We start from the raw sequence: 20232 nt of genomic DNA, 5'->3' as shown, positions 1-20232 counted from the left end.
AACTACCTCTCCCTTTGCTTGCTGTCCTTAATCCCTCTCTCATCCAAAAGTGATGACGGGGGCCCAGGAGGGAAAGTTTCTCATTTTTTTTTAACATGACCTCTGCATTTTTTTCAAGGTCCCTCCCTGTCCTATTTAGACATAGTTCAGGATTTCATTCTGTACCAACTGTCCCTCTTCAGTTGTGTGACAAAGAACAAAGTGTCCTCTTTTCAAAGTGTTTATTACTTCCACTACTTCCTGTGGGGTGAGCAGCTGTGGATTTCGTAAAGCAGTTAAATATAAAGGCATCTTATCATCCTTCTGTTTCCCATGCACTTCTGGCCACTTTTGGAAATGGCCTCAATTTCTTTAAGGGTGCATCCAAATGCTTTGTTTCGGTCTGCCATAACACGGACACCGAGCATGTTATTTATTTTATGTAAACTGAGAAAATGTCTTTTTTTTTAAAGCATTATTCTTATTGCCTTTTTCTCTGTTTACTTGAAAGCTAAAACTTGAGTTGAGGTAGGTAGAATAGCTGCTTTGCAAACAAATTGAAATGAATCTGCCTACAACTGGGAGAAAAGATGTTTTCCTTGCCAAACGTGACCTCCAGTGGAGTGGCCTTTGCTTCTGACAGCAGCAGGGATTTGGGCCTGAGCTCCTAGGGTACACTAGGGTCCCCCTCCCACTGCCTTTCAGCACTTGGTGCTCCTGAACATTCATAACATTGAAATTTGTGTTTATGATGCAAATTCTTCAACACTCTTTCAGTCCATAGGCACTAAGTCCATTAGTTCTCCCCACAATCAGACTACCATATTATAACCTAGAAAAAAGTATTAGTATTAAAATCAACTCCATTGTTTAGGAGAGAGGTTAGGAACTTCCCCAAGGTTGCAAGGCTAAGAGGTGAGAGAACTGTGTTTCCTTCCCAGAAGTGTACATTTTTTAATAGATTCTTTTGCTAGATTAGATGAACTAGAATAACTGGACATTGTATCTTTACATTTTTATAGCTTAAGTAACCAGTGTTAAAAAACTAAACAATAGCTATAGTCATTCTTTCTGTCTTGATCTCTCTCATATACACATACACATACAAATTTACACACCAAATACTGGCTGCTGTAGTTTTTACCCACTTAGTTTTATTTTCTATCAAATAGAGCTAAAAATGCATTTGCCTTTTTTCTCCCTCTATGGATGACCATATTTTAAAAGAATCTTAGAAGTATTAGGACTTTTCCTTTTTATTATTCCTTCTTAAATTGGCAGCTATACAAAATATAATGTAAATGATCGCATTGCTTGTTCTAAAGTGAATATTTTCTGTATTTAAATCTGATTCCCAGTTTTCCATTTTTTTAAATTAGATCTTATCGAGAGATGTGGATCGTGTGAAAAGAATCACCATGGCGATATGGAATACAATACAATTTCTTAAAAGCTGCTTCCAGTGGGAATCTACATTGAGAAGTACAATAGCATTCGTGGTAAGCTTCCTTTTTTGCATTCAATTTATTCATTTTTTGCTTCTGAGTCTCAACTCCAAATGCAGATGGGTTTTACTTTACAAGCTGGAAACAGAAAGTTACATATTCCACATAACTGAAGTTTATATCTATAAGGAAATTTTCATTATAAATATGATCATGTATGACCTGAGACATGATTATCTGGTGGTGTCTTTAACATCAGTTCATCCTGTACTATAATGCAATTACAGAATCTCAGAGCTGCAAGAGATCCTAACATGCCCTAAGTCAACCACCGAGCCCAAGACTCTTGGAAGGACCTGAGCATTGACAGCAGGCCCTCATTTCTCTCCCCTTTTCTTTTTTTAAAAAAATTTATATTAGTTTATTTTTACATATTTGTATGTATTTTTCCATCTCAGTTGCAATCCCCTTGGGCTTCCCATCACCAAATCACCCATGCGCCATCACTATAGTCCAGTGCATTTCCGTCCCCCCACTATTATTGATCTCATTCCCCAGTCCACCCCCACAAAATGTCTCTGGTGTATAGCTGCTCATCATTATCACTATTTTCTCGCCTGGTCTGTTACATTGCTGCTATGAGAAAAACCATCCTCTCTCCCCCTTTCTAAGGGAACTTCTTGGTCGGATTGGGTCTTCCCCTACAGCGGAGGAAAAACCAAGTCCTCCAACTGCCATTCTTTTATATCTCCTATGGGCCATTAGTCTTGGGGTGTATGAAGATTGCCATCCAGACTAATATGACAGGCATGATTGAGTGGTAACTCATGGTGATATGGTGATAGTCCTCCTGTCCCCTGCTTTCTGTTGTCAGTGTTCTGTCTTCAGTCACAGGAATGTACTCATAAAAGAAAAAAAAAAAAAAAAGCTCCAAAGGTCAGTGGGTTCAAGGTCATGTCCACTGCTCAGTGAGATGTTCTTTGCTATCAAAGGGCCATTCTGTTTGGTCTAGTTAATTATAGCTTTTTATCTGCTTCAGGATATAGTGGCTCTAGCATGGCTGTGGACCTGCCCTTTAATATACTTTTATTTTGGTCTGAAGTTGCTAAAACAATGGTTCCTAATAAAGACATTAGTGAGAATTTTGTTAGCACACATCTGTCTTTGCCTTCATGTTTATTTACCTACTTCCCTTTCTTGTGTTCCCCTCACTGGTGGCTTTATGTGTTGGGGTGCTGGTGAGCCTCCCCACCTCCAATTTCCACATGAACTCTCTTTAAAAACTTTCCATGGAATGTTCTACGCAATTCTGGGCAAAAAAGAAAAGTCAGCGGCATTGGATGCTTCTTCCCGTCAGCACCACCGCCAGTCCTTTGAGAGGGGATTTCCTCTTTCTTGAGCTTAGTTTCTGGCACTGTGATTTTTAGAAAAACAGAGATCTGATGCCATGGGTTCTGTGGGAGAGTGACAGAAATGATTAATGAGCTGCAATCCTGATCTGAAGACAGATTAGAACAAATGAATAGAAATAGGTCATCTTGACCTGGGGGTGGGAGGTGCGCGGTGGGAGGAGTGTTTCTAAATGGGCAGTGGCTCCTCGTGCATGCCTATCCCCTGCGAACACACATTGCTTTCTGCCAGGCTGGCAGGAGGGGGCCACCTTGCTGTCCTTTCAAATCTCTAAGGCCTCAGGGAGGGAAGGGGAAGGTGCCTCTTACTGCTATTTACTAAAGCATGGGTTTGCTTGGACACATGAGTTCATGAAACTCTAGGGGGTGCCACTGTGTATGTGGGTGTGGTTTTCCACATGGGCCAGATATGTAGAGTCTGAGAGTCTACATTTATGACAGTTATACAGGATGCATGGATAAATTGTGTTGTCCGAAGACTGCTCACTTAAACACAAATACTTTTCTGTTTTCATTTGAAATTCTGTGCATGAATATTTATCTCACATTTGCTCAACCCACATAGAAGTCAAGATACTGCAACTATAGGGAAGCGGATGCCTCCTTTCCCTCAACTGATGAAGTGTCATTTTATTAGAAATGATTTTATTACTACTATTATAGTGGTCATCGCCAAACTATCTCTGCTCATTAAAGACTGGAATGCTACTCAGCTATAAAAAATAGAGATGAAATCCTGCCATTTGAACACGTGAACAAACCCAGAGTCTGTTATGCCAAGGAAAAAAGGCAGACAGAGAAAGACATATGGCACATCATTTCACATACATGATAGATAGAGGAACGGATGAACTAATAACACAAAACAAAAACACACTCTTAAGCTACAAGAACAAAATAGTGGTAACCACTACTGTGGTAACCACTAGGGGTCAGCTGGGTAAACACTAGGGAGGGAAGCTGTCAGGCGCTGGGTGAAACTGGACTCTGATGAGCAACATTGTCTACACTGATATTGATAGCTAGGTTTTCACACCTGGAGCTGACTACTGTTGGAATCAACGTACGGTACTTCCATTAAATAAACCAAAGAGTGTCGTGACCTCAGGGATCTCAGTGCCCTTCAACCACATTCATTTGTGAGTGTCTCAGCATCATTCTTTTTCTGAACATACAGGTTGATTAGGGGATACATTTGCTAATGTAAGCACAAACTCATTCTAATGGAAGTTAAAGCAACAATTAAAGCAAGCACATATGGCGAATATACTATTGGGATAAAATTAAAAAATATATTATATGTTCTGGTTTCCTCTTTTCTCTTAAAAAATGGCATGGTGAGTAGCCAGGTCCTCATTATTTAGACAAGAGCTTTTCCTTTGTGGATCTTGCCTCCTGTGTGCATGCCAGCTGCCTGTTGCACCTATGGTGGCCCTGCAAGGGTTGCCGTTGGGTGTGGGCCTGTGAGCGTGGGCCTTTGATGGGTTGTCTTCTGGAAAGCATTGCATTCTAGTTGACCTGGACAGAGAAAGCAGTGGTGCGTCCATGACCTTGAATCTGGCTCTTCTCTCCCTTGCTCCCCTGTGGTGCGTGTTGCATTTGTCATGGGCACTGCACACTGATGCTCCTTGTGATCTGCTGAGGACGAGAAGTTTTCATTGGTTTTATCAGTGTGAAATTTTTTAAAAAGATTTATTTATTTATTTATTTATGCATACAGAACTGGGGGACAAACCAGAGGTGCAGGGGTGGTGAGAGGATTCCCCAGAGACAGAGTGGGGAGCAGAACAGGCAGATCAATGAAGTACACTGCTGAGGGGAGCAGCAGGTGGGCCGCGCCATGTGGGTCACCTCTGGGGCTGAGGATTAAACTCACACTGAAGGAGCTCCGGGTTGCTTGCAGTGCTGCGCCCTTACCTGTTGCACCACCAGGGAGGGCCAATGTGAAAACTTAGGTCTCATTCACTTGCCTGGGCTTTACAGGGGCAGAGCAATTTTATGGTGACCTGAAGCAGTGTCTTAATCCAAGGATTTATTAAACAACAGGACTGCATTTGAAGATCCTTCTCTATTACAAATTAGACAAAGTGATATTTAGGGGTTCAGTTAATGATGTGTCTTTGTCTAAACCAGTCCCTAGGGGCTCTTCCTTCCCCTGGAGAGACAGGAGGTAACTCAAGCTCCAAATCGGTGTCTGTGTCATTTTGTCCACTTTCTGGGAAAACACTTAGATTAGGTAGAAGAGTTTTTCCAGGGGAGCATGAGAACTGCAAATAACTAAAGGAGCAAATCTTTTCATATTTTCTTCAAGACTTTGAGGTCCTCCCTAGTGGCATAGTGGGTTAAAGCACAGCACCATGAAGCTATCTGCAGCCACTACAGCACGAGTTCTATCCCCCGCCAGGGAGTGTCTCCCCGCTGCTCCTTCAGCAGTGTATTTCAGTCCATCTGCCTGTTCTGCTCCCCACTCTGTCTCTGGTGAATCCTCTCACCCCCTGCACCTCTGCCCTGTACCCCAGTTCTTGTATGCATGAACAAATAAATCATTGAAAGAAAAAACTTGAGGTTGGGCAAAGTAGGGAGAAGAGTAGAGTAACTACATAAACACACTCCTGCACAATGTCTTAAAATGGTAACTATCGAAGATAAAGGCTCGTATTTCTAGTGTGTGTGGAGATGCTCTATGGAATATCCCCCTGGCTCTGTACAAATACATTACTTGGTGATAATTAAGGTGCATTGAATTTGGTCTCAAATAGAATTTTGCGTTGTGAAATTTGTAAGGTAGAGTAACTGGATGCATGGGTTTGTTTTGTCTGTCTATTGGGTACTTGTATGTCACAAACCCCAGTATTTTCTATAGAAAGACCTAAAGTCATATTATGACAGAAATGCCTTTTTTTTTTTCATTTAACAAAATACCATTGACTTGACAGATGGCTTCATCAGAAGATTATTTTTAATAGCAGAGGCCTCCCAATTCCGTACGAGAACTGCATTCTCATAGTTTCATTTTTCTGCCAATCTTTCAGGCACACCTATTGCCTCAAGGAGGCACGGCTGAGGGGCATTGATGGATTCCTTATTTTATTAAATTCTTACTTGGGCGTTTGATGTTAAAAAGTAATCTAAATCTACCATATATCAGTGGGCATCTTCATAAAACTATGATTTTAACATCTGTGACTTTTTTTCCTGTGTTTTTTGAGTGTAGGAAAATGAAGAATTTCTTCTTCAGAGCTGACAGGGTCTGCAATGTCATAATTTGAAGCATCAATCAACCTTCCCCTCATGCAATAAGATTAAAGATGCTGCTTTCCCTTTTTAGGTACAGTCCGTATTTACATATGCAAATTCTTAGCTTTTCTAAGAATCTTAGATGTTGAGAAATGTGACATAAGCTCACTTGAGTTGAAAAATAATAACAGTAACAGAACTTCCAATATAGCGTGTATGTAAGTACCCACTCCCCACATACACACATGTGGGCACACACCTGCACATATCTGCATTCTAACACACAGGCGTATCTGAACCCACACAGGCATATACTTGTATTACAGCTGTGAACTCATGTGCTGACATGTATATGCATGGTATAAGCACACCTGCACACACAGACACCGGTACACATAGAAACACACATACTCATGAAGATGTGGAGGTCATTTGGAAAACAAAATGCTACTGTGTTCAGTGTTTTATGAGAACAATTTAGTAAAAACTTCACAGGACACCTTGAGCATTGCTATTGTCCTGATCCCTCCTGTGACCCAAAGAACATTCGGATTGAATTTGCCTCGGTCCAGATGACAAATGCAATGGAAATTTTGTTTGCAGATTGGACTCTTAAAATAGTGCCGGTCAAATATCTTTTTGATGCTTTAGGTATTTAGGTGTTAACGGATCTAAAAGATTTGCTTTTTCTTTCTATTCCATCACCAATTTACTCACAACTGGATGCACCTGTATTCAATTCTATTTTTGGTGGTTACTTTCACGGCCACCAGAAGTCACATCATACGTGCCAAGTAGATTGCGCTGCAGCAGGTGTGTGTGCTTGGGGGAACAGAAGTTTAACAGAATTTCGTTTTAAGTTGAGATAATGTCCATAGGTATAATGTCCATCTTATCTGGAGCTGAGGACATTCCTTTTAGCCATCTTTAATGCGTATATATGCAAAATGTATAGATCACAAAATTTATATGTAAATTAAAACAGCTAAAACAGTATACTCCTTATTTAACATTTATTACATGATTTCCCAAATCTCCCTTCTCCCAGAAGACCACGTAGTACACTTTCAAAAATATTTTAAAGTTTTTTTCCAGCATTTTTTTCATAAAAACAATCCATCATTGCACATTGTGATTATAATTTTACAACATAATTGCACCTTCTATTGACAACTTCTCAGGCATTAACTAATTATGCCATTTAATAAAATTACAGTAATTGCATTAAAAGATTATCTGTTGAAAATTTTAAAGGACACTATTAACTATTTTAGCCTATTTTCATGTTTACATTTTTCAACTTTATAATTGAATTGCACTTTCATCAGAACATAGTTACAAACTCAGAAACCAGTCGGTATTGGGGTGCATCCCCATTTTGATTAATAAGCATTCAACCTTGAGTTTCTTCCTCCTGGAAGAACAGGCACTGTGTGTCTTCACACATGCTGCTGTGCTGTGAGGGAAGTGGGCGGTTAACTCCTCCTTTTGTATGATAGGTCCAGGCCTGGGGGCCCCCTGTCTCACTCCCCACTGCCCTCCCCAAGATTCCTGTTGAGATGTGCTTGCAAACACATACTCGCACAACTGGGACTTTCTGGTTAGGATGCTGGCCTTATGCATGTAGATTCCAGTGAGCTCAGTTTAGTCAATTCTACTTGCCAATGATACTGTACTGGAGAGTTGAACTCAGTCATGAGCCCTGCTTCTTCCAGCTCGCCCCCCACTTCCCTTTCCACAATCGTTGCTTGTCAGTGCCACAGTTTGTTAGTCATTAAGATACAAAGAGGAGCTCTTCACACTAGCGGTCACTGTCCGTCATCTGCTCCCCTCCTTTCCACTTCTCCTCCTCTCCCCCTCTTACCTCCTTCTTCTCCCCCATTGCCTCTCCCCACCACCCCTCCTTCTTCCTTTGCTACCTTCGTTTTACCTCCCCCAACCTCCCTCCACCTCCTCTTATATTTGAAACCAAAGAGGTAACCTTCTCATTACGAAGGCACAGCTTAAGAAAAATGAAATTTACCTTTGATTATATGGAATCATGGAAATATATTAAAATTATGAAATGCACTAGAAATGTGGGTAGGAATCATTATGCAAAACATCTGGTTGGCTTCACACTCAGAGAATGTCCTCCACAGAGCACAATCATCCGTGCACACAATCACACACACGGAGTTGCTGTCTCGTCCTGTTCATGCTTGGTCTAATTAAGTCCTTCACACTGAAGTAGCAGGGATTTTACTTTGATGACCTACTATTTCAGGTTAAAGAATTAATCCATTTTATCAGTAGCACAGCCTAATAACGGGAGGATGGTTTCTGGATGCTATGAGCAGTAGAAGTCCGGCTTTCCTCTTTGTGGATGTCCTTGCTGCTTAGAATACTGTTGGGTACACAGCAGGCATCTATGCAATGCTTGCTGGAAGAATGCTGGAACTCCTGTGAACCATCTGTTTCCAGATGTTGATTTCCTTTTATGTTGACGACTCTTCTGACCAAAACATCTGTGGCCCCATCAGTAGGTAGAACTTAGACACAACCTACTGCATCATCATAATCGTGTCGGATGTGCCTTTTCCTGGGTTTTCTTGATCCTGTCCATCCTCGGGAGTGGAAATCACCACTTCGCTGCCCAAAGGCAGTAGAGAACTGAGAGACAGGTGAGGAGCAGTGCTAGCAAATTGCTCACCTGGATCAACAGCCTCTGAGCTTAGGGGTATTTTGGTTTTTGATTCCTCCAGAGTTGGGTATGTATTCCCCCTCTCCATCTGTTTCCATCTGAGACACCTGGATAGCAAACATTCTGGAGGAAGCAAAAATGGAAAAGAATATTTAGAGATGAGAGGGAGAAAAAGCAAGCACGTGCACTAGGGTGTGTGAAAACAGTTATAAACAATCCCTGGCTTGGGTTTTGACCTGCTGAAGAACCAGGCTCAGCACTTAAGTTTCTGGCTAATTTGATGTTGCCTTTTTTGTGGTCTAAGCTTCGTCATCTGTCTCGAAGCTGTCATTTTTATTAGCCTCCCTGGCTGATCTTCTGATCTTCTGGGGCTGCCCATCAGGTGGTGGCTGTGGACCCGGTTGTCTGGATGGACTTGGTAAGTCCAGGGCCCTTTTATTGCTGTGTGACTCGGTTGGGCTTGCGGGGAAACCTGTAATTAGAGCCACCGCAGGTGACACTGAGAACGGAGGCTGGTAATCATTCCAGCCGCCTGCCCTGATATTTATGGAGAAAGACCTGCTTTGAGGTCTGGTTAGGGTTTACTAGGCTGCGCGGTCCTTTTGCCATCTGATTTATAGCTGAGGAAGGAGTCTTTGTCAGCGCCCCTCCCATCCCGGGGTTATCATTGGCCTTTTAAGTAACAGAGCTGGTGTTTTTAAGATTTTTACTGGCCTGGCAGTGTAGCTCACTTAAACAAACAAATAAATAAACAAATAAATAAATACAGGGCTAAGAAGACTAATTAAAACCCGATATAGTCTGTCCTCATCTCAGCTGTGTCCCTTTTTTGTGTTCATGCCCGTTTTAACATCACCAGGGATTCGCAAACCCATGTTTTTTAGCCCTCTAAAATGATGTCTCTATTTCTGCCCAAGTGTTTAGAAACTTTTGCTCCTACAGATTGCCGGGGAGGCTTCATTTTGTCAAGAGAAAAATACCTGTATGTCTTAGCTCAGGTGGAGTAAAAATGAGACCTTCTCATAGCTACTGTTTTCAGCTTGGGAAAGCATGGCACTGGGAGATGTTAAATGAGCTGCTCTTTCCTGTTCATCCGCTGGGGGAGAGCTGAGCGCCTCAGAAATGTGATTTCCCAGGTTCTTGTGACTTCTCAACAGAGGGCCCTCAGCCCCACACCATTATTACAACGTGGGGCTTTCAGTCTTCACATCACAATTACGGTTTAGTTCCGGACTATGAATTGCATCTAGGTAGCATCCTGGGATCCTGTTAATAAAAGACATAAAAAGCATATTTTCCCTCAAGTCTTACATTAGAAAATATTTTATAAGTTTGAGAGTTGCTTCAGAGGGGGACTGTGCCGGGGAGGCACATAAATCCCAGTTTTTATTCCACGTGTGTTCGGCCCCACAGAAGCATCTTGCAAGGCCTCATGGCCACCGCGATGAAGAAGATGATGTGATGAAAGAATGATCGTGACAACCTGTGCTGTGTGTTTCGGAGATGTTGGCGTGTTTTGATTTCTGCTGTTAAAGCTCCTGCTTGCTGTCATTGGGCACCAGTAACACTTTTGAATGAAATACTGTCTTGCGTTTGGTCCTCTGTTTAAGAAGCAACATAAAACAGCATGGATCGCTGGTGTAGCTCTGTGCTGGGGTAAGCCAGGTAAAGCAAGGATCAACTTTGTGTAACTGATCCCACGGCGAGAGCTGTTTTCCGTGGAAACCACTGATGTCCTCAGTGTTTGGAAGGAATTTCTCCCTGCCTGTTTTCCGTCAGAATCCTACCCTGCAAAATGGGAAGATGGGGTGCATCTCACCGGTTCAAAATGCTGGTTGCCTGTGGCCCCTGTCACTTGCTCCTCTTTCCTTGAATTTAATTCTGCATTTTATTAGTGATTTTTATGATTTAAATAATGTATGTTTATAAAAGAAAACCATCGATTTCCTGGAAGATAGCACACACACACACACTACGAGGATTGGAGAAGAGGAGGAAGAAAAGGAGAAGAAACAGAAAGAACCAAGTTTAGGAAAAGACTGTCCTGCAGGTGGCGATAGAAACTCACAAATGGTGAAAAACCCAAGGTGAATTTCTGTGGACTGTTTCTTGGGGATTTTAATTTCAGCAATTTATTTTTAATTTGATACAATCATCTATCAGCAGAAATCATTACATTAGTAAAAAAAATCAAAATCTTATGTTGTTTAATCTCCTGATCCATTTTTTATAATAATTTGTCTTATTTTCTATGGCGTGTTCCTCTTTTTGCACATGGATAAAAAACAAGATTATTGGCAAATCGGTACAGACTCCTCAGAGTAGCTCATCACTTTAAACCTGTTTTCTTTCCCGTTTTTATTTTTCCTTACCCTCTTCTTGTACAGTGGCTAAGATGTGATGTCTGTGCCATTGGTTAAGTTTTGATGTTGCTTAGGCATAGTGATGTGTGTGTGTGTGTGTGTGTAGACAAAACTTCAAATCAAAGTATTAAATCCTTTTGCTCCCAGAGGGAATTTCCTTCTTCAGCTAATTACAGAAGATTAGTTTTCATTAGAGCAGGAACATAAATTCCTTGAAAGCTACAAAACCTGAACAGTTTCTTTTAAAACCTTAGAAAATGCATAATAGATGTGTGTGTATATGTGTTTATGTATATATTTCAATTATTTTTGTTGTTGCATTTTGAACATTAGACATCGTCAAACTGAAAATTTCCCCTGCTAGTTAAGGTTCAAAAGTTCTTAAATTGTGTTTTTGAAGAGAGATGTTTTCATTTGCCCTTTTTTCTTAAGTTAGGTTTGAAGATTGCTAACTCTGAATTTGCTTAAACGTAAAGGTGGTTTCCAGTTCTCCTGTTTTATTGTAGTCTCATTAAAAATAAAACCCTTTACTGTGTCCATTGTCAAGAGAGATCCACTTTGATTCCAAAAAAAATGTATTTACTTTGGTGTAATGCTTTAGGTTTTAGATCTTGTGTCAACAGCAGATAATTTGGACAGTCTTGAGCAAATCATGTGGATTTCAGCCTCTGCCTCTCACCTGACCATTTTATCAAGTCTTAAGGTGAAGTTCAAAACCAAGCAGGTACTCTAAGCCCTGGCCTCAGATCCAGAATTCCTTATCATAGAAGGGGGGAGGGGTGGAGGGAAATGAAAAAAAAATAGAAAAGAAACCTTCCAGCCTTCTTCAGTTCTGTTTCAATTGCTATTCCAATTACTCGTGAGGACAAGTGGAAGACTCTGTGAAACCTATACTGCAGTCTTCATAGAAAGGATATTCTGTTGTCTGCTCTGTTAGCAGCTGCCGAAGGACTAGTCCATTAAAAAATATATCGTGGTAAGCAGTTCTTGAAGATGTTTAGAATAAATGGTAAAAGCCAAGCTTCCGCGGTGAGATTAGCAGTGGGAACAGAATATGAGTCCTGCTCCCCACCTTTCAGCGTAGAGGAAGGGTTAAAAGCTTGCAGTGCAAGTTGTTTTGATTTCTCCCTTTGCTTTCTTTTGCATATTCCAGCATTGTTTATCACACTGGTGCCTTTCTCAAAGAATCTATTATGAAGTTCATTTTGTAGACCAAAAGCATTGGATGTTTTTGCCATGCTCATCAAATGGCCCATGTATATTAATGTAACAAATTCCCTCTTACAGAATGGACTTTGTGGTTCCATAAAATAATAAAAGAATTGTGAGAGTATTTTTCAGAAACCCGGACTCACAGCCCTCTCTTGGCCCTCCTCCTTCTCCCCCCCCCAACCCCACCCCATTTTAGAGACACAGGAAATACGCTGAGGATCAGGCTTGGGGTGCCTTTCCTGCTTTCTGCTTGATTGCAGTCCCGTCTCAGTGGCGCTCATGAATAATGCCTTGTACAGGATGATACCTATGGCAACACAGGAGTGACTAAGAGATCAAAGACGCTGGCTAAAAAGCCTTAGGGAAGCATTATGTGTCTGAGGTCTGATCTGTCCTCTGGGAGGTGGAAGAGTGTTAATGCACTCTGCAAAGATTACACTGCCTCTCTAATTGCTCCGACACTTCCTTAAAGGATTTAAACAGTCAGGAAAGGTGACTGCTCCTTGTCAATTTTTGTCTTCTGCCTGCAGTTGAAGTTTATCTGTCTTTCCAGGGAGACCACTTGATCAAGTACCCAGCCAGTGTCAAAGGCATAAACTATGAATTAAGAGTGAAAGCAGGAGAGATGTTATTTACAGCCCCATCACTGCCTGCTCCTTAACTGTTTTGCATTCCACTGTGAAATGGACAGCACAGCTCTGCTCAGATGTGGGGTGGGCAGTGCCCTAAAAAGAGCTCCCTTTGACTTTTGATTAGACCTGTCTTCATCATCTTTTCTCCTTGCAGTAAGGTTGGGTGTGGCATTTTGCCTTCAGGCTACTCCATGAAGGACCTAGCAAGAAGGGAAAGTCAGCATTTCCTGTGCCTCCTCTCCCACCAACACACACCCTTCTGAAATGGTTATCCCCACTCAGGCATGGACAGGACTGACCCACATGGAGGACCTGCTACTTTGGTCCCGAACATCACTGTGGATTTCGAATGTTGTGCCAGCATATCTGTAAAGATCATACTCTGCCCTGGACATTGCTTGCGCAACTTTGTGGCAGGAGCTGATAGAGTAATATTATCTGGCTGTGAATCTCTTATCTCGTTTTGATGATAACGGGATTTCCTAGATGACACTGAAATGCTGATAGATTTTACCAGTTCTTCCATGATGGTAGTTTAGGAACCCTTGGGGAGCTGTGTGTTGGAAAGAGCTTGTCCGACTCCTTCAAAACCTGGTCTGTCAGCTGGACTGGTGGGAAGGCCAACTTAGACTTCACCCTGAGTGTTTTTTCTTTTCTTGCACAGCTGCCGCATGGAGCGGTAAGAATTCCTCCCCTCACTGATCAGTGCAGATTGCCAATGCATGTGGCCTAGAACCTGCAGCATAGCATTTGTGTGGCTGCTGAAAGAGACTTGGGAGGATTCCTGTAATTCAAGATGGTAGACGCACAAGGGTGTCGAGGTTTTTTTTTTATTTTTAAAATTTTTTTAAATCCTTGTTTGTCTCTTGGGATTTTCACACTTTTCAGCTGACGGCGCTGTATTTTACTCATACTCTACAAAGCTGTCAGGGTGTTCGTTCTGTGTGTCTCCTGAAGACGCTGAGCAGATGACAGCACACTTGCTGGAGGGGGAGAATCACGTTTGAACCACAATCTTCAGAAGGCAGTTTCTCCAGGATCTTCTGCTCCTGCTCCTGCGTGGACGCTGCCCCCCACTTTCCCTTGCTGCATGCTTCCCCACTGCTGGTAGATGGCACTGAATGTTTCATCTGTATATAAAAATTAAAAATTCAAACAAAAATCTGGCCCTCATGAAGAACAGGCCCTTTGGGCATATGGTTCATTATGCATGTTCGTTTAATTACTAAAACACTTGGGATGACTTTCCTGCCCTTGCTTTCAACTTGCAAAGTTGGATCTCTTCTACCGCACAGGAAATGTAGCCTAGAATTCTGTTCTGAAGGAGAAAGAAAAAGGGCCTTTGAAGAAATGATTGGAATTCACCAAAAGGTATGCTTCTCAGTAGGAAACCAGGCATAGGAAAGTCCTCCTTTCCTCTCTCTCTGTTCCTCCCTCCCATTTCTACATGGGCCCTGCAGGCTAGTTTGCTGTGGTTGGTTACTAGAAGGTTTGCAGGGCAGGAATGTGAGACTAAGGACTTAGGTTTCAAGAGCATTTCCTCTGAGCGACTCAGGGTTCTCGATGAAGCTCAGTTTTATTAGCTAGAAGGGAGTGTTATAAAAGTGTAACTTTAATTGATTTTTCAGGGCAGACAGGTGGTGATGGTTTCGTGGTGCCCTGGCCTTCAAGCCACTCCTAATTTGGGGCCCTACATAGAATGGCTTTATTAAGATAAACAATCACCAGGCTTCGCTTTTATCTGAACATCTGCCTCTTGGTTTTTAAAGGGCCTTTTGGAATATTTCCATTCTGTGCTTAAATGTGACTGATCCTAAAAAAAAAAAAAAAAAAAAAATTCATCTGAGGAAGATTATTTTTTACTCATATCATCAAACTCATTTTTGGTTTAAAGCAAAAGACATTAGAATTCCAATAGCATCTTGACAGGAGATCTGTTGTGTCAGGAACTGACTGTAGGCACGTTTATTTACATGATGCAAGAGTTTGGATAGAACACACCAAAAATTGAATTTGCTACTGTTGGGACTTGCTTTCAACTTTTAGCTCAGTGAGCAGTGACATTGGCGTGAGCTTGTAGGAGCATGCATGTCCGACACTTAAGACTGGATTTGGGGTTTCTTCTGTAGTGATAGTGCAGCATTGTAGGAAACATTCTAGATTTCTCCTGATGAAAATACATGCAGGTCTCTTTAAAAAGCCTTTTTCAGGGAAAAAGAAAATCCAGACCTCTTTGTGTTTAGTGGCTAGTCCATGTGTCTCATACGAGCATAGCTTTTCTGATTAAGCAAACAGGTATCTAGCTCAATCCCAGGAGACCATCCAAGGCATTCTGGAGAGGCTTCCTAAAGGACTTGTTCTTAGTCATAAATAGCATCCTGCACTGATGACTCTCGGGGGGGTTCCCAAAATGAGGTGCTTCTTTCTGTTGAAGCATATTGAAAAGGACAGAACCAAGGTGGCTTAATGTGGACACCTACTTCCTTGGGTGCCCGGAAGGAAGCTGCGAGTGGAGTAACTCCACTCCAGTCCCTTGGGGAAAATTGAACGAGGTATCTTTCCTCATCTCTTAGAAACAAAGCTCTATCGACTGGTTCTGCTTCTCATTACTGCTCCACTAATGCTGATGACACCCACTGGCTCTGTTACTCAGGGCGTTTTTTTCTGTATTCACTCTGCTTGCATATTTCTGTGAACATGGAGGAATGAATCATCGTGTGACGTTGAAGCTTTTAGGTGCAGTTGCAGCCAGATGTTCAAGGACCTGAAGGCAGACAGATGGTAGAGGTTGCTTTGTCCACTCAGAGGGCAGGAGCCCCGCCGGACTCCAGCCACAGAAGGCCCTAACAACTGCAGCTGCACAATAGTGAGGTGCTTACTGCTGTGTCTGATTGAACTTTCTTTTGACCTGTTCCAGGTAACCAGCTTTACGGGGAGTACATAAATGTGTGAGGTTGTTTTTCCTACCTTCCTTTGATCAGAGTAGAGGATTCACTGACGATTTTGAAAGATGTATTTACCAAAATCAGACTTTCAACTGCTCAGTTACCAGCTTCTGCAGAAATGCATAATGAGAAATTTATTGTCTGATTCTAGACCTGAAATTATGATCATTCTAGGGGGAAAAGCCAGTAGCTGCAGTCCATTTGACGTGCTTTCTTTTATTGTGTTGAGTGTTTTTCTACTTTTTAAATGAGTGGCTCTGCCTTTATGAGTGGTGTGGGGATTTTTTATTGGGCCATAGATGAATTGTTGACTTTTCCCCATTTATGTAAAATCATCAAGAAATGGTAAAGTACAAGGTGGTCTGTGACATGACATAAACACTAAAACTATCAGATTTCAATAGGTCTTTCACACTTAAAAGGGGAAAAAGATTAGGCATGTGCTAAGACACATACCTTTATTTATTTTTTTTAAGATTAAAAAAATCTCACTACCTTCCAAAGGGGGGAAAAAAAAAGTTGATGAAAACACAATGTCTAGAATAACAGAGTCTTAAAATCTCAGTTTATATCTAGTTTTAGGGTTATATGCACTTTTTATTGTGTAGATTTCCTCTAACATCTAATGAAATTAGCTGCAGTCTTCATAAAAGTCTCCTTTGAAGTGGAATGTTATTTAGAATTGGCAGTTTACAAATTATGCACATTGTGTGTTTACATAAATTTAGAGTGCAATGGAAGCGAAAACACACAGCCCAAGTATCTTTCTGCAAAAACATTGGGAATAAACTACCAGTTGAGATCATTCCCATAGAAAACTAGAACTATCTGATGGAGCTCTGTCTTTTAGAGACAAGGAAAGATACCTCATTCGATTTTCCCAAAGGAATTGTCTGGGTCATTCTATGTCATGTAGGAATTGTCAAAGAAAATATCAAATAAGCACTAGAAATGGCATATTTTGCCACTCAGGAAAATTGATGGTCGATAACGGTTGATTTGATAGGTCCTCTATGTATAGTGACAACCAAATCATGACTCGGGGGAGGAGATGGAACGTGAAAATTTTATGAGCCAACCAGGGAGCAGTGTGAGGTCAGGCACTTCAGTCTGAGTCCTGTTCTTACTGAGATTTGCAAAAACCTCTCTTCCCCTTACCTTGTTCTAGATGAAGACTAGACCGGAATGAAGGAATTCCTTTCTAGACCCACTGGGTCCTTCCAAAGGTGTCATTCTCTATAGCCTTCTATAATTTCTCTACCCCTTTTACATTGCTGCTGTCAAAAATTATCATGCAGTTCATGGCATATATTTATTATTGTCTGGGTGGTCAGGATATAAAACCCACAAGTCTCCCTGGGCTAAAATCAAGGTATTGGAAGACTCTTTTCCATTCTGACTATACTAAAGGACAGTTTGCTTCCTTTCCTTTCCAGTATCTGTAGGTTACCCACATCCCTTGGCTCAAGGCCCCTTCCTCCCTCTTCAAGCCCAGCACTGGCAGATTGTTGACTAATTTTTAAACACCTAGTGGTTACATTGACTCAAACAGATAATTCATCTTGGCTCCCTATCTTGATGACTTGCAAACTTATCTCCATCTGTAACCTATTACATGAAGTCACTGTCAAGCGTTTTATAGAAAATAGAGAGATGGATTACACATGATTCAGGATTTCAAAGACCAAAGCAATTCCGGTAGTCTGGAAGCAGACTTAACAAAATAACCCTGATGCCAAGCAAAATATATGTGCATGGTATTTTATGGTGCCAGTTATTATGTGTCATAAAATTATAATGCATAATAAAACAGGTACAAATAATGACTTATTTCAACCAAGGAAAACCAGTGAACAAGGGAAAAAAAAGAACATTGCCAATAACACTTTGGATTGAAACAATGAGCATGAAAGCAAAGGTAGTTTTTAATAATGAGAAACCTATGTGCCTAATGTTTAGGAAATGTGGTAGGGGGCTGGGGAGCGAGAGACAGAAATGTAAATATCAGTGCAGTTTTGATTTGCTGGAATTTGAGGAGGAAATTAAGAACTTTAAATTCTGTCAATGAAGAGAGAAAAATAACAGCTTTGAGCAGGAAAGTAGCATGATGACAACTAAGCTTTGGGTGATGACTTTGGGCAAGATGTGAATAGATAGGAAGAAGAGAAAAGCATTATGAATAGTGTGTAAGTTTGAAGTGTATTAAAGAAAAAGGCTATACACTTGCAGAGTAGGGAATGTATTTGCTTCAGTGTGTGTGTGTTTTGGTTTGATTTGTTGTTTACAGGAAGATTATGATAAGCTTCTGTTTCATATAGAAAAATTAAAGTTCACTTCTACTGATGTATATTTTGGTGAAGGATTTTTCGGTGATAAACATTCCTGACTCATGTTGTCCTGAAAATGTCTTTGCATTAGTCTTCTTTAAAAACAATTTTCTAGATACAAGATTCTAAGTTGTAGAGCTTGAAAGAAGATATATGTTAAGTTATTCTACAATCTTCTTGTTTGCCTTGTTGCACAGAGATACAATGCCACTCAAATTGCTTTTTCTTTGTAGTTGAATCATCTTCTCTCTCTAGCTATTTTAAATTTTCTTTTTGTCCCCCCAAATGTTTTTCAGTTCTTCGGTGATATTTTTCACTCTAAATTATTATGTTTTTTTTTAGGACTTGATGTGTGTGGGGGGTTGGGGAGGGATGCTCCTGTAATGGCATCTTTCAGCAGTTTTGGAATATTCAGAAGCATTACATCTCCATATATACCCTCTTCCCCATTCTCTTATTAACCATTTGCTCCCACTATGTTTTTGGTCTTGAAATTTCTATCATCCATGTCCCCTAACCTCTCTTACATAATGACAGCTTTGTCTCCCTTGTCTCATTCTGAGTAATTCCTCTGGAAATATTTCTCAGTTAACTAATTTTCTCTTCAGCTGCTTTTAATCAGTTAATTAACACATTAATTGTGTTTAAATTTTTATCATCTTTACTTTATATTTTCCCTCATCAATAATTCAACTCAGATTCAATGGTCCACCTTTAAAATAATCTTTCTGCTTTTTCAATTACCAAAGTCTCAGGAAAGCATGGCTATAGAAAAACTTTTCATGCCTCATGACAGCTTTATTACATTTATATAATCTGCTCTCCTTTCCTCTTTTCAAGATTGAAAACTTCCCATCTGTCCACAGACTTTAATATCTTCTCTCCATCCTCATTGAGATAATGACCATGGAAGATATAAGCCCATATCTATTCCATCCCCATCTTGTCTACCCCTTCCCCAACATCTATGCCTGTACTTTCTGCTTCCCTCCTCAAACTACAAATTAGCTGACTTGTTGGCACCTGAGACCAATTCCTCCGAAGACTATCATACCTTGCTCTGATCACTTTATAATCGCAACCCAGCCCCACTGCCTGGTATCTCATTTCTTTCATCCATTAACTTTTTGCTCATGGTAGTTTTACCTGCTGATACATTATCTATTTTTGAAAAATATATTTATTTTTCATACAGTGTTTGCTTTCTTTTCTCAGGTGTAGTCCCCATAGAATTTCCACCACCAACTCACCTGTGCACCATCTCCATAGTCCCTTGTGCTCTTCCACCCTCATTTTGATCCCTTCCCTTCCCTCTCTGCTGCAGAATGTTTCTGATTTATAGTTGTATTTTATTTTTTTTTAGTTATTGTTTTTCCTTAATCCACTATATTCTTCCTATCTGTGCAATCATCTGGTATTTTTCTTTTTCCTTCTGACTTATTTCACTGAGTATAATTTCTTCAAACTCCATCCATGTTGCTGTGAATGGCATTAATGTATCTTTTTGATTGCCAAGTAGTATTCAATTGTGTATATATAACCCATTTTCTTGATCCAGTCATCTATTTTTGGGCATTTGGGTTGATTCCAAGTCCTACCTATTATAAATGGTGTTGCAATAAACATAGGGCTGTATCTATTCCTTATTGGATTAATGTTTTTGTGTCCTTTAGGTAGATCCCTAGATGTGGAATTGCTGGGTCAGATATGGTAGCTCCGTTTTTAATAGTCTGAAGAACCTCCATACAGCTTTCGATCATTGCTGAACTCATTTACATTCCCACTAGCAGGGTAGCACAGTTCATTTTTCACCACATTCTCACCAACATTTGTAGTTGCTAGTTTTTTTTTTTTTAATATATGCCATTCTTACTGGTATATGGTGTTATCTCATTGTGGTTTTCATTTGCATTTCCCTGATTATGAGGGATGTTGAACTCTTTTTCTTATACCTGTTGGCCATTTGCTTTAAAATATAACAAATAAATTTGGGGTGGAGG

At 40.7% G+C, this 20232-nt stretch overlaps 1 protein-coding gene across 3 annotated transcripts in view; it reads left to right on the top strand.

Annotated features, from left to right (window-relative positions):
• MCTP2 (multiple C2 domains, transmembrane 2) overlaps positions 1-20232 on the top strand; it is a 144778-nt gene that overhangs the window by 77824 nt on the left and 46722 nt on the right. For 2 of the 3 annotated variants that reach the window (XM_012732763.1, XM_012732765.1), the window contains one exon: positions 1359-1478. In XM_012732763.1, the coding sequence (XP_012588217.1) occupies positions 1359-1478 (120 nt within the window). Of the gene's footprint in view, positions 1-1358; positions 1479-10166; positions 10247-20232 lie in introns of those variants that run through there. The other variant, XM_012732764.1, reaches the window with a different exon arrangement.

Source organism: Condylura cristata, unplaced genomic scaffold (genome assembly GCF_000260355.1).
Source record: "Condylura cristata isolate star-nosed mole 26May11 unplaced genomic scaffold, ConCri1.0 scaffold00035, whole genome shotgun sequence".
Taxonomy (NCBI): domain Eukaryota; kingdom Metazoa; phylum Chordata; class Mammalia; order Eulipotyphla; family Talpidae; genus Condylura; species Condylura cristata.
This window is presented reverse-complemented; position numbering and strand designations above follow the sequence as displayed.